The sequence below is a fragment of the Oenanthe melanoleuca genome, chromosome Z (genome assembly GCF_029582105.1).
Source record: "Oenanthe melanoleuca isolate GR-GAL-2019-014 chromosome Z, OMel1.0, whole genome shotgun sequence".
In the NCBI taxonomy this organism is placed as follows: Eukaryota; Metazoa; Chordata; class Aves; order Passeriformes; family Muscicapidae; genus Oenanthe; species Oenanthe melanoleuca.
In genome coordinates, this window is record NC_079362.1 from 62,541,547 (window position 1) to 62,556,603 (window position 15,057).

Here is a 15,057-nt window from a genome sequence, read left to right on the forward strand (position 1 = left end):
GAGGAGCCGCGGCGGGTCCCAGGCTGCTCCGCGGCCACGCACGGTTCCTCGGCGGTGCCGGAGGCGCTCCGCAGCCCCGGGGCTGCCAGCCCGGCCGGGTCGGGCCGAGCCCCATGGGCTGAAGGGCGGATGGCGGCGGCCGCGCTCCAGGTGGGCTCCGGGCCGGGCGGGCGGCGGCGGCGGCTCCGGCGGCCCTCACCCGCCCGGGCCCCGCGCCTCCCCTCACGCTCCTGCATCTCGGGTTTCCACGTTGATTTCCTGCTCGGTTTAATTTAGTTTGTTCTTCGGCGTCCCCTCACCCGCCCGGGCCCCGCGCCTCCCCTCACGCTCCTGCGTCTCGGGTTTCCACGTTGATTTCCTGCTCGGTTTAATTTACTTTGTTCTTCGGCGTCTTGGTAAAATCCTGCCGCTTCCTTCTGAGCTTTTGCCCTCTGCCCTCTTCAACCCCAAAAATGCGTTATAATTATCCGGCCCAAAAATACTTGCTAGATCACCACAATAAGGCATTGCAATTATCTGGCACAAAAATGCTTGCATGATCACTCCAATAATGTGTTATAATTGTCTGACCCAAAAATACTGGCATTGTCAGTTCTTCACAGATTGTCTTAGGCTGGGATCTCCTTTTCCACAAGATTGTACGCTAAAGGTTTGAGCTTAATTCTGTTTGATGCAGTTTTTTAATAAAAATTAGCATCTAATATCAACTAATGACGTATTTAGGAGATTATAGAATTGTAAGGGATTGTAGTTTAACTTCTTGTATAGAGTGCATAATCATATTACTCAGCAAGGTGTTTTTCTGTTGTAGGTTGGACTTAAATGATCTCAGACGTCTTGCCCAGCCTAATTGATTCTGAGATTCTGTAACTTCATGCATTAAATTCCTATATGTGTTTGCATATCTGATAGAATCATGCAAAACTGGGCCAAAAGTTATGCAGAGCAGTATTTCTACGTGGTAATTTTAGCCGCTGTGTTTTTGTTTTGCTTGTACACCATGGCCTCTTAGTGTCAGCTGTTTTCCCAAAAGTAGATTTTGATCTAAATATCTTCTTGTGTCAGTAATTTAAAGTGTTAACTGTGTGTCCATAGAAATTGCTTTGGTAATTTCCTTAAATTAAGCTTATCTTCAAAATTCCATTTTGAGACCATAGGCAGAGATTGTGCTTAGTGCTTTATCTCATGTAAAAATGTCATGGGAAATAGCAACTCTAAGCTGGTTACTCTATCAGCTGTTATGTTTTATGTAAAACCAATATAGAACTTGCCCTTCAAGATGTTGCCTGGATTGACCACACTGAGGGTTTTAAGCATTCTTAAATGTGTGAGTTATTCCCCACTTTTCTGTTTTATCAAGAATGTCTGCTGCACAACTGCTTTCTAAGATTTACAGGCTGGAAAAATTGACTATTTATTGTAGTGTTTTGTAAAGAGCCTGAAAAGCATCATTTTTTCAGGGAGAAAAAAGTTTGTCGTTTTACATTAAAATTTATCATTTCTGAGATTATTTTGATTGGCCAGAGTTTTGCAGTTTTTTGTTCTGATTTCTCTATTGATCTGCAGAATACTTCTGCAAAATTCTGTTTTACCTGGTAATGTGAGTGATTTTTTACACAGGCAGCACTCATTTTTGTCTTAAAATGAGGCTGAAACAGTTGTATTTAAAAGAGCAGTTGGGCATGGCTCTTGACTGTGGTCAACCTGAAGCCAGATTTGCATCCTGTTCTTCATTTTGGCTCGAAGAACACATGCTAATACTACCCATAGCAAAAGTGTAAGCCTAATACAGAACTGACACAGACCTCTGTTGCTAGATGAATTTCCAGATCTCTTTATCTGTTCCAAGGTCACTAAGTGATGGGGTGGAATTTAAAAAGAGATCCCTGAATGGGACTCATAAATGTTTCATTAGGTGGGAGTCTTCCAGGCGCAAGAAGAAATCTGTAAAAATGGATTGCCCTATCCCTTGAAATCCAATTATGTAGAAGACTGGAACTGTTCTTTTTGAGCTTTGTGTTTTATTATCTTTTAGTTAATACCCTGCTCCGTTTTCATTTCTGCTCTTCTCTTGGTTTATGGTCTTTTTTCTGCTTTCTTTTACAGAGCTTCAAAGCTTAGCTGAAGTTGCTTTTAGCTCAATTATATTTGTTTACAAAGAAATTAAATATTTATTTATTGTTTCTGGATTTTTTTGCTGTTGTTCATATTTCATATACACTTCATATTTACATGTTTTGCCTTATATTGATGCTTATTGGTCCCTGATTTGTTTTTCTTTAGGATGGAAAAAACGGTATTTTGTATTTCGTGCACTGGGCTGGGCAGACTGGATTTAGAAAGCACAGAGGCTCAACACTGAGGCATAGCCCATAGACTTTTCCTATTGGAGTAAAGCACCTATGATGGGAAAAAAAATGTTCTCCTAGTCCCAGGGGAAGCTTGATTCTGCATACCAATGTGCTTTTTAAAGGTATGTTGCTACATCACATCTTCACAGATTGGATTCCTACACAGCTTTTATGGTAATTTTAAATGAAATCCAATCTGGCAGGATGTCTATATAGAAGAAACATTTGCCTTTTTTTTTCCTTAAAATAGGATTTATTCAGCAATGTCCTGTACCATAAGATCACCCACTAGAAAACAGCACTTCCATTGTTTCAGGAAATACTTTGTGTCTATGCATTCATTCAAAAGAGTCACGGTTGTGGATAACAGTCTAAACTTGACCCACTTTTTTCATCTCTGTGCAAAGTCCATGTATTATTCATGCTTTCTTCTCTTTTGCTTTTTAAAATGTTTTCCAAATAAATGATTCAGTGGGCTTTTGCTCTTGCTACAGAGATGCCAGTAGTTCTGTCTTGTGGATAATTCTTCAACAGGCAGGCATATTGATAATCTAGAAGAAACCTTATATCTTGTGAGATTATAATATGTTTAAAATCATAAATAGTTATGTGTCAGCTTATGGAGTTTAAAACACTCAAAAAGGCCCTTCAGAATAAGAATTTACCTAACAAAGAAGAGTTGTCAAGATTTAATGTTTTGCACAAAAATGGTGAACTCACGGGAAGAGTCCGTTTTTGGCCAGGATATAGGCTTTAAAACTGTGGTCTGTCCCTACAGCTCCCCAGAAAGACTAGCATAACAGCTAGGACAGTTAGAAATTCTCTTGCAAAAAGAGGACTTACAAAGGTAATGTGGCAGACAATAGATAAGTCTTAAAAGTAACAGCCAACTTCTCTGCTGGAGCACATGCTGAGGAGAAGCTTAGGTAGTTTTGCTCTGTAAGGAGGTGGGTTTGATTACTTTGCTTGGCTAAATGGTTGTTGTCTGTCTTTTTATTTGTTACAAATAGTGGAGATGTTTTAGTGGGTTTGCTTTTATTACATCCCAGTCTCCAAATTAAACAAGGAAAGGGCTCAGGAAAGGGTACCAGGGGAATACTACATATGTTAGCAAAGAGGGTTTATTAAAGCAGTGGTTTGGATTATATATTGAAAATTCAGTTTTAACAGTTGTTGTATAGAGAAATGTGGGGTTTTGGGTATCACTCCTAAGAATCTTCCAAACTGAATCTTCTTTTGTTATTACAGTGTAAAGTATTTCATTGGATTGAATCATGTATTTAAGATCAGAGGGAATCTTGAAACTCATTCAGTGTATTATCATACGTGTTTCAAGTTATTTTGTAATATTTAACATTTCAGTAAGTGGAATTAGAGCTCTCCATGTTACTTGTGCTGGTTCTAATTAAAACAGGGCTGGTGTTCTAATTCAGAGCTGTAGTTTTTAAGTCAATGAACTAACTGAAATTAAAAATTCCCTGAGAATGTTAAATGCAAACACTGAATTTGGGGTCTTAATGCCCAGTTGTAGCTGTGGTAACAAATGTTTTGCACAATGGATTTCCTTTGTTTAATAGTTTTCTTTCTGATCTCTGACATTTACAGGACAACTGATAATACAGAGGACAATGCACAGTGTGTATCCTGATGACATTTTGTGTGCTGCAACATGGTTTTTGTCATGGCATCTGAGACTGAAAAGGCCCACGCTCTTCTCCAGACTTTCAGCACAGCGTCAGTTATTTCCAGTCTAGGTTTGGGGATATTCTGCTTGGTAGCAGACAGACTGCTGCAGTTTTCCTTCATTCAGCAAAATGACTGGCTCCGAGCTTTATCTGATAATGCAGTGCATGGTATACTGGGGATGTGGTCCTGGGCGATAGTGATTGGACTCAGGAAGAAAAGTGACTTCACTGAGGTCACCCTGGCTGGCTTCCTTGCCTCTGTCATTGATGTGGACCACTTCTTTCTTGCTGGATCTCTGTCATTAAAGGTAAGTCAATAGATCAGTAATTCATTAATTTATCACTGTTTGTGTTATTGTTCTTCTAGCGTGTCCTAGACAAAAAAAGTTCCATTGATAATTTAATTAAATACATTTAATAGATATACAGGAATTGTTTATATGCAGTTGTTATGATTTTAAAAGCAATAAAATTTTTTTAATCTACTGTTCAGTTTCTGCTACTTAGAAGGAAAAAAGAGTTTTGCTCATGTGTGTGCTATTCTACATGTATCATATAGTTGCTTTCTTATCCAGCTTAAGGAGTTAAGTGCTCCTTTGCACAATTCTGTGGATGAAATGGATTACTCCTCTTCTCTTTACAGTAAGGGTTAGAAATACCTGAAATATGGGGTAGAAATATCTGAAACGTAGATGATAGAGCTTCTGTTTAATTTAATTCAGTCTTTATAGTAATATGTTGGTTTTAGCCAGCCCTAAATATTTCTCCCACAAACAAACTATATGGGAGCTATCACTTTAAAAAGGCAGTCTGAGTTGTATTTAAATATAGTTCATTGAAAACAAACAAACAAAAAAGTAGGAAAGCAAGCATCAGCTTATTAATAAAAGTAAAAAGGTTAATTGGCTCCTGTTAAGCAGTGAATGGATCATCACCTATTTGCAGAACTGCTTGTTAGGACAAAGTTTCTCAAAAGGTCAGTACTACCAGATTATGGCACTCCTTTCCGGTAGTTTTCCTCCTCTAGTTTGCTCATAATACTGTTACACTGTTCATAGGGAAATAAATAGAAGGAAGGAAGGAGGGAAGGAAGGAAGGAAGGAAGGAAGGAAGGAAGGAAGGAAGGAAGGAAGGAAGGAAGGAAGGAAGGAAGGAAGGAAGGAAGGAAGGAAGGAAGGAAGGAAGGAAGGAAGGAAGGAAGGAAGGAAGGAAGGAAGGAAGGAAGGAAGGAAGGAATTCATGTAAGTAAAGAAGAAAAATGGTTTACCAAGTTTTAAAAAATATTTAGGTGACAGCTAAGTACAAGAGGCAAATATTGCTTATAGTTGAGGTGTAAAAATTTACAATGGAGAAATAGTTTTTGTTTAGGTACAGTATCATTAGAGAAGAGCTGCCTTTCATTCATGCATTTGGTCACTTCTCCCCTCTTGGCTTTACCAGTGTTGAGGAGCAAGGGAAGAATCAGACCCCTCAACCTGCTGGCCACATTCCCAGTGCAGCCCAGGATAACACTGTCTGCCATTTTGCTACATGGACAGTCAGGCTTCAGCATGTCCTAGTGCCTGGCATCATTCTTCCCTAAGTAGTCGCTACTTCTCCCCTTTTCTGCACTTCTTTCATGTGGAAATGTTGTACAATTATAAAACTATGTAAAGAAAAGGAAAGTTAGTTTGGTTGATTAATGGGTCATATAATATTATTACTGAATAAAAATATGAAATAGAATTGAAATCTCTAGTTATCCTCATTTGGTTTTTCTTATTTTAAAATTAGTGAATGCAAGTAAATGAATTGCTAGCTATTAGAAATTAATAATTTTTTTGCTGCTTTTTCACACATTTGAGATGATTACCAGTATTTTTCTTAATTACAACCACTAGATGTCACACTTCACCAATGTCTCTTTGGGAATTTGACTATTGAATTGTTTCATGGAGCTGGGAGGTGACCTGCCCCTTGGCAGTGAGGCAAGGTTAAATATACTTCCACCGTCCATGATGGGGAGGTTTGTGTAGCCTACCCTATCTCCACTATGTGAAACTAAGTAATTTTTTGTAATTTTGTGATTTAGTTTCTTCCTGTGTTGTTTCAGTTCCCAAGCAGAGAGCAGTTCATTTTCTAATTCAGCCTAAAGTATTTTTTATGATGGTTAGATCTCGTTCTCTTGTTCTTTAAGGGCTTCTTTTGCAAAAGACAGCTCATTTCTGTACTGTCCCCCAAAATGTTTTTCAAGCCAGAAACACAAAACATAGCAGGTAGAATCATAGCTTTTTCAGTAGCCAAATGTATTTAGCTGAGGTGAGGAGAAGATGAGGTGCCCAAAGGCTTTTCAAAGTGATTTTGCCTACTCCTTTCCATGTGTTAACTGGGCTAGTAAAGGAAATAATCCAGTGCAAAGCCAGTATTCTTTACAAAAACTCTCTTCTCAACTAAATAACTTAAAAAAAAATCTAAAGGAAATAAACTTATGTTTTGTAAGCCTCATACTGTTTTTATTCTCTCCTCTGTATTGCTTTTTTGCCACAACTAAAGGGTCCTGTCCAGAGCCATGAGTAGTATTTTAAGTGAGACTTCATTTGAGCCAAATATTGTAGTTTAATTCCTTTCAATGGCACAAAAGTACAATGCTTCTGTCCTTTAAAGGAAAAATAGTAATCTCTTACAGGTTTTGTCTTCTTGCAGTTCCATCAGAATCCCTTCGGTTTGTGATGTAACATAATCCCATAAACTTTTCTTCTGTGTGCTGTCTGGCCAGCTAGGTCTGATTGCAATATATAATTTTTCTTTCCTTGGCTTAATATGATGTGCCTCTTAGCTTCTTGGCATAATTTCAGGCTGTCGCCTGTATAATTTATTATTTCTTGGGATACTTTTTTACTATGTGTTTGTTAGATACTTTTTTACAACATATTTGGTAGTTACAGTGCCATTCTTCATCTTTAAATTGCATGGTTGAGAGTAACTGCTTTAAGAGACTAACATATATACTGCTTTTGCAACACATTACTAAATAGCTAATAAATTAATAAGTCTAATTAGCTAACCACACCACTAATTTGTACTGATAGTATATTTCACGTTACTGTACACAATCACCTATAAAGCTCATTATCATTGCTTTTAAAATCTGATGACGAGTTACTTTTTCTGGAGTAACCTTTTTATGCAGCACAAGGCAGTCCTGCCTTCCACCTCCAATTGGTACCTTCACACTGCTCTAGTCACCTATTTCTGTTCCTGCTGACACCACTCAGCGCTGGGATTGTTTGGCCCATTTGATCTGTTTTTCCTGATTATTTTTCTGCAGTATTCACAGTAAATAGTCACCTGTGGTATTTATATGTTTGCTGTGATAAACACTTGTGTATCAATTATCATGTGATCTGACCTTTTGCCCACATTATTTTTGCAAGAAGTATAAAGTTTACAATAACTTCACTACTTGGAATTTGTAGTTCGTTGTGTTCCGTGTGGTTTTAACTGTGCACACAAGTACAGAAGAACGTGTCTCACCGACTGCTCCAAAGGTGGCAGTTCCTGCAGCCTGTCGTTAGTCAGGAGTGCTGGTAGGACATGAGGGGCTAGCTCCCAGACGCCACCAGGATTGTAGCCCAGACACTCATATTGCAGAACAGACATGCTGCTAAAGAGTCACCATATTCTAGAAGTGTAGAACATTCAGTTGGTGGCAAACATACATGACGCTGCTGGGAAACAAGCGGCCTGTGGCTGACCTGGGCTGTACAGGAGCATTTCTGGAACTGGAGAATATGCTTTGCACAAGCACAATTAATATAATGTTAATATGTTACTATATTGTTAATATTACTATTGTATGTTACATTGGATATGTTACTGTGAGCTAAAGACTTCAGGTTTGTGAAGCACCACAGAATATCAGTGAGGGAGCATCTGTTGTTACATAACCATCCATGGTGTCATCATGAGGACTAAAGCAGATAATTTGCGTGTGTTCCTGTGCATGCAATTATTGTGTCCTGTCCCCAGCTTCGCATTGTAGTGAGTGAGGTCAGAGGAGCAACAGCTGCAAGATGATTTGCATCTGGTTGAACATATACGCAAATGGAAAAGGTCATTTGCAAATAAATTCTGTTTGCAACTTTTTCCAGGAGGTTTAAGGTGGAAAAGGCTTGATTTTTTAGTTTTTTGTGGTGGTTTCGTTTTTGGGTTTTTCTTTCAAGATCCGGTTATTTCTAAAGGCAAACAAATTTGCCTGTTAGGAGAAAGAGTATAGCAAATAGAGTTACCTGTCTGTCTCCAGGGCTTAGCAACTCAAGGATATAAGTGTGAATCACAGAATGTAAGAGAGGGAACAGGCTGTTCTTCTCTCAGACCTTGGGAACAGCATCTCATAAGCTTGATGGCTGTCCTGCAGTTACAGATTAGGACTTTCTCTTGCTAAAATTGAACACGCAGGTTTGCTATTTGAACAACCCTGCCATTTGAAATTCATATCAAAAGAACTTAAGCATCACTGTGGCACCAATACTGATAAATTGTGTACATAATTAACATTAAAATTTTCCTTACTCACTGTGTTGCTGTTGGCACCTAACCTTAAAAGGCCAGAGGGAAAAGACTAATTTAGACTTTGCAACTCTTTTATTTTGAAGTGCAGAAATAGAGGCCAGTTAATAGCTTATCTGCTGAAACATATCACTGTTCAGGTGTTTTCGCAATTAGGTTAGTATGCATTTTTGTGGCTCTTGTTGACAGTAACAAAAATCTGACTCTTTGTAAGGCAGGTGATAAACAATTTCATCATCCCAAGATTTTTCTACTTTAATCTGTGAACAATCTGCTTGTGTGAAACAGAACTGAAGTTGAAGAAAATACAGCTTTTGCTCCAGTTTAAAGGAATTGGTTCCACAACATTAGAGTTAAATATTCTTGAGACAGTTTGTGAGCTCTTTAACCCCATTACCTGACAAGCATGTGGTGGGAAGCTAATAGGACAGAGCTTTCTGCAGGCCTTTTTATGCTGGCTGTGGTTTAAAGCATGAGCTATTATATTTCAAGGTGGTCTATAATTTCCCATCTCTCTATTACCTGGCTAAGGCTACATCAAAGTTTCCTTGCAGAGAAGATAGTGTTCCATGCAGTTATTTAAATTATACATGAACATGATGAACCTATTCCAGAGTCCCACTGCCAGTCTAGTTGTTGAATCCTTCAAGAATTAGTACAACTGAAGAAAGAACAGAGTTAGAGACAGTTTGTTTGCCTTCTGCAGTAGTTGCAGGGAGGGATGTGCTCAACACAGCAAAGATATGCTGGCAGGTTACTTCTCTGGTGCCTTGTTACAGGTTTTCTAGTGTCAGCAGTATCAGAATTGAGCCAATGGATATCACATCAGCACTTCTGTAGACCTTTTAATAATGTGCTGTTCTTTCTCCTGTGCTTACAGACACAAGAATCTACTTACTTGTCTAATAGAAATCCAAAACACTATTATGTTTTTTTTATTGTGTTTGAATTTATGGTGATGATTGTAGCTGTTGCTACATCACAGGATATCTTCTCAAACGTGTATTAAATTGGCATTATCACTTCTTAAAATGGCTGAATCTAATCTCATTAGCTGGACTTTCACCTTACTAAAACCAAATATCAGGCTTTCAACTGAGTTACTGTTAAACAAGTTGTTGATACAAAAAGCGCAGTCACAAATGTGTTATATCTTGGTTTATGAACTTTGTTTTCCCTGTCCAAGAAGAGTACTGTCTCAAGGTGATCAAAATACTTTGATCATATTTTTGTCCGGTTGAAAACTGTTGTTCTGTTTTAAGCACTGTGCAACTGAACCAACTTTACAGGTGACAATTGTAGTAAAATACAGGATGTATTTTTGGAAGTAAATGCCATTAAAGCACATGATTTATTTCAAGTAAAATATATTAAGTATTTCAAGTGTATTGAATTGCTGTTTTCCTTTTAATTATCTTGAAGTTAAATACATATAATCAGTGCAGCAGATTATACAAGTTCCCATGTACCACGTGACTATGTGACAAATAGGATCCCTCACCCTCCCTGTTTTGCTGATGATAGTACTTAGTAGGATGCATGATTCATATCACACAATAGAGAGACAGGGCAGTACACAAGTCTCGTGTATAAAATTGGCTTTAAGTTAATTGCAGTGGAAAGGAACAGTATGATTTTCCTTCTGCTTCCACTTAGTCATCTGGCAATGCACCTGTAGACTCTCATGAAGCTTCTTCTCTTGTCAGAGTTGTAGCCATTGCCAATAATCTTTTTCTCTTTTGCAGGCTGCTCTGACTCTTCCACGGAGACCACTTCTTCATTGTTCTACTGTGATTCCTGTGGTGGCTCTGACGTTAAAGTTTATCATGCAGCTTTTCAGGCTTAAGGATTCATGGTGCTTTCTTCCCTGGATGTTGTTCATATCCTGGACTTCTCATCATGTCCGTGACGGGATTCGTCATGGCCTCTGGATCTGCCCGTTTGGAAAAACTCCTCCCTTGCCCTATTGGCTGTATGTGGCAATTACAGCATCTTTACCTCATCTATGTTCGTTTATTATGTATTTAACGGGCACTAGAGAATTAATGTCTATAAAACATGGAATCCACATTGATGTATAGGAATAATTTAAAGGTGGTTTGTGCTAGCACTTGAAATAACCTGCCTGTCTGTCACTGAAGGGTTTCCTACATCTTCTGAGTTAGGCATTTTAAGGTTGTGGAGCCAGTTAAAGCTCTTGTGTCAATTCCTTGTGGTCATAGAACCTATTTAATGAATGATAATAATTTTATATCTGTACATTTCCCTTGCACAGTGTGTGGTCTTCCATGATAGTTCATGCATAGTGAGCTGATTATAAAGTACTTAATTCCTTTCTACAGTAATTACATTACATTTCACTGTCACGGTGCCATTCATCTGGTCACCATTCACTTGGGATTTGTATTCTGCCTTTGGAGAATACATTTCATCCAGATAGTATTTGTATAGCGCTTTAAAAGTGTGAAGTTCTATATAAATGCTAGGTATTACTGAGGATTTAACAGTGTATGGCACTTCTAAAAAATCCCTGTTAGCCTTTCAAATTTATTTATATATTAAGAGTCCTGCTGGACTCTTGTATTCAACCATTTTAAAAGAAATATTGCCTGTATTTCACACTGTATCCACACTTTTTTGAACCTATAATCACAGAGTGTTTTACTGAATTCTATATCTCCCTGAAGATGCTTGGTACTAAATTTGCAGATAATCACTAACTTCATAGAAAGGAGTAGACAGTTTGATTATGGTATTATGGTGTATTATGGTGTGTTGGCCAAATTGTTTAATTTTTAAAAATACAGTAAATATGAATACTATTTAATTTGGAACCAAAGAATTTTAGTAAATATTTGGGAATTGTGTGAAGATTCAGGGAGACACAAGAAAATAAAAATTGCTTATAACACAAGTTTGCTTTAAGACATTACTACTCAGTAAAGCATTTTCCATTAAGTGCAATATCATCCTCATAATTGTAAAATAAAATGCATTAATATTATTATTATACTACAGAAATAGAGATTTCCTCATAAAGAAGTTCCATAAGGAAAAGTGTTATTATGCTGCAGTTTATGAGGTAATAATTTGCACTATGGACTGTTCAGTTTTCATTTACAGACATCTCTCAGAAAAAGTCCCAAATTAAAAGTTGTCTGGTCTTGTTTAACTAGACAAGATAGTCTAGATTTGTGTAGTTTATTATGTACAAGCTGAGAATGTCTAATAATAATTTTTAAATTTTTTAATCACCTCCCATTAAAGAGATGGGGCCTTAACTACTCCAGCTTGTGATGAATAGCTGTCAAAGGGGATCTTTTTATGGAACTGCATGTATAAGGTAGCATGTGCTTAACTTAGGTTACCAAGGGGTGTAAGAGTTTATGTGATGTGTACATTTACATATTAAATGTATATTAGAATAAAGTTTAAAAAAATATTAACTGGGATGCCTGTCTTAATGAGTACCAGAAACCTCCTGTGGCTACAGAATAGTTAGGGCTCTTTGCAGCGCTCTATGCTAATCACAGAAAGTGTTGCACTTCTTTGAAGTATGTCTTTGCACCAAAAGTCCTGTCTGTTCTTCGTGTTAGAAATGTATGCCAATGCAAACTTGACTGATAGTACAGTGGGCCTGTCTAGCCTTTATTATAAAATGAATAAAAGGTTTCTTTCTTGGAAAGAAGATTCCTTAGAGGGTTATCCTCATGCAATGGATTTCTTTCCTTTAGAGTTTTCTAGAAATAGCATAAGAAATATATTGCTTTAGAGCCCTCAGATCAAAACTGTCTTTTCTCCAAAGGCAGGTTGTTTTACTAGAGGAGCATTACTCATTCATTTACTTCTATCCCATACTTTAAACTATAGGCTATGAAAAGCCAATAATGAATACACTTCGTGCAAGGGGTGAACACTGAAGCCCATGTAGAAAGTTTTCTGTATTCTTGTTTCATGGTATAATGTTTGTATGATTTTGTGCTTTATCCAGATTTTTTGCAAAGGGAAATGTTTATAGGAACAAAGTGTAGAATTACACTTTTTCACTTTCAGAGTGTAGCTGTAGCGTTTCTGGTAGTTTTATGTCTACCCACAGTCCTTAAGATCAGTACTGTACTGTTCTAGCTGTATATAGGATCGGTTAATGGATACATCTTCAGTAGTTTAAAACTACGTATTTTAATTCTCTTTGTGTCTAGGTATTTGTGTGAACTTTCACAGTAACTTTGAGCTGTATTTCAAAACACTAGTTTTTCCTGCTGTGTTCTTCCACCAGTTCTACCACAGCAATAGGTGAGCCCCACTCAGGCACACATTAAGGAAAGTAGCAAGTACTTTGTTCCACGACTTCTTTCCCTCTAGGCAGATACGGCAGTCTCACACCTCAACCTGACATTTAGGTGGCTTTAGCTGAGGCCATCGGCAGCTTTTCAAGGTAAACTGACACATGGCATATACTGCTGTGATTTGTGGGTAGCCAGAGTAGAGCGCAAAGGGGAAGTTAGGTGTTTGTCTTGGCCTGTGTGTTGTGGGCAGGGTGGGAGCTACAGAGATGATAGAGAAGCCCTCCCTCCCGTAGAGTCACAAGGCATGGGCAGGACCCTCTTGCTTTATAAACTCCTCACAGAGGCCTCTGGGTGCAGCTGGATCCAGCCTTAGCCCCGGGCTAATCGTTTATGTTAATGGATTAAATGGCTGTTATTGAACCTTTTCACCCAGAGATATTTATATGAAAATAAATTCATTATTATGGTAATTATGAGACTAAAAAATCTTAATTAGAACTCTTTACTACATAAGTAGCTATAACTACTAGCCTAGTTCAGTCCACTATTTTTGAAGCAATGTCGAAGCAATAATATCAAAGGTAGCAAAAGAAATTATGGAGCAGAGATTTATTCTACTCACTCATAGCAATGACTGCGGTCAAATCTCTTTCTCTCAGCTTCGAGGGGTAACCTTGAAGCAAATCCCAACTCTAGGAAGTAATCTCCACCCGAGGTCCAGAAAGGGGATTGATGGAAGACCCTCCCCACTCATTAAAAATAGGCGCGGGTCCTATGTTTCCAGGCCTGCTGTTTCAGGTCAGCATCTTTAGCTAAGTTAGTAGTAGTAGTATTACCACGTGTTTATTGCTTTATCCAGTACTTTACCAGGTCTGCCACAACTCACCTTTGTGTCAGGTGTGTTTAACTCTGGGATTGATGAGTCAGGCTGGTTGCAGCATTGTTCAGCACCAAAAGCACCAGGACAGCCCCCTCCTCCATTCACCGCTGATGGCTTTGCAAACAGGGCATATTCGAGCTGTTCTACTCCCAGGCAGAGCATCCTGCTACACCTCCTCACCCAACACCTGCCTGCTACAGGTGGATTAACCAACAATTCCTTACCAGTATTTCTTGTGCATTTCAAATCACTGATGTTTCCAACTATGCATTGACACCTTTGCCATATGTAGCAAAATCGTAGCAAAAATAAACCAAGATACTAAAAATAGAATGACTTTGTGCTTTACTGTATGCATTACTGTAAAAGGTAAATATAAAACCCAGAAAACGTGAGTTACACAGAACATGGCTTGCAAAGTCAGGCTAATGATGTTGTGCACAATGTATGACACTTATCACTAAAGTATTAAGTCCTCCAGCGATTCTTTTAATATGCCAGTCTAACAATTTTCCATATATTTTCATGTTGAACTTTAAAAGTTGAAGAAAGTAGGGTTTTTCTGACTTTTTTAGAACTGTGCTGCCTTTTTTTTTTCTTGCTTTGATGGATTGCTGCTGCAAAAAGTAGGTACTAACAGCCCAAGTTAAAAGAAAAATGTTAGACTGTTTCTTCTCCCCAGTCCTGGAGAAATAAGATAAAATTTCTCCTAATTGCCTAGTGGCCTAAACAGAATTCACAAACATGTTTCCTATAACTTTGTATTCTACTTTAATCTGTCTTTTCACCTGACTGCTGGTATCACTTTTTACTACAGCGCAGTATATATTATATCATGTGCCCTTAATAAGGTATTGGTAAATGAGTTATTCATAATTGATCCCATGTCCCAAGCAAAATGATGCTAAGTTTGAATTAGACTGGATTAATTTTTACAGCAGGCCACTGATACTGACTTATTATGAGAAGAACATTTCCCTTGCTAATGGAAATAAAGTTTAGAAAGAGACAGAAGGGGTTAAAATTCAGTCTGAAGGAAGTGTTAGTACATAGTTAATTTTGGACACATACGTTTTTGTTCCACTGCTGTCAATACGAAGCTAAGTGATGAAATGCATCAGAAGAGTACATGTCTGTTTGAGTAATTGAGCCAATCTAAATTCTGTCAATTATGCAAATTTATTCAGGGCAGAAGAAATTTTGTATTCTCAGTGTTACACATCGTGAGTTTTGATCAGCTGGTAATTTTGAGCCCACAAGCTAGATTTTGTTTCCCTGCTACAGGCAGACCTTGCAGTGAAGCAAAG

The 15,057-nt window shown here is 38.0% G+C and overlaps 1 protein-coding gene across 1 annotated transcript; it reads left to right on the top strand.

The window, feature by feature from the left end:
* The first annotated feature begins 3 nt into the window (after window positions 1–3).
* Window positions 4–12,030, top strand: TMEM267 (transmembrane protein 267). Its single transcript, XM_056514797.1, has 4 exons — window positions 4–150; window positions 2,284–2,473; window positions 3,957–4,344; window positions 10,330–12,030. Exons 3-4 carry the CDS (start codon window positions 4,021–4,023, stop codon window positions 10,663–10,665), a joined length of 660 nt encoding a protein of 219 aa, XP_056370772.1. The 5' UTR covers window positions 4–150; window positions 2,284–2,473; window positions 3,957–4,020; the 3' UTR covers window positions 10,666–12,030.
* The last annotated feature ends 3,027 nt before the right edge of the window (window positions 12,031–15,057 follow it).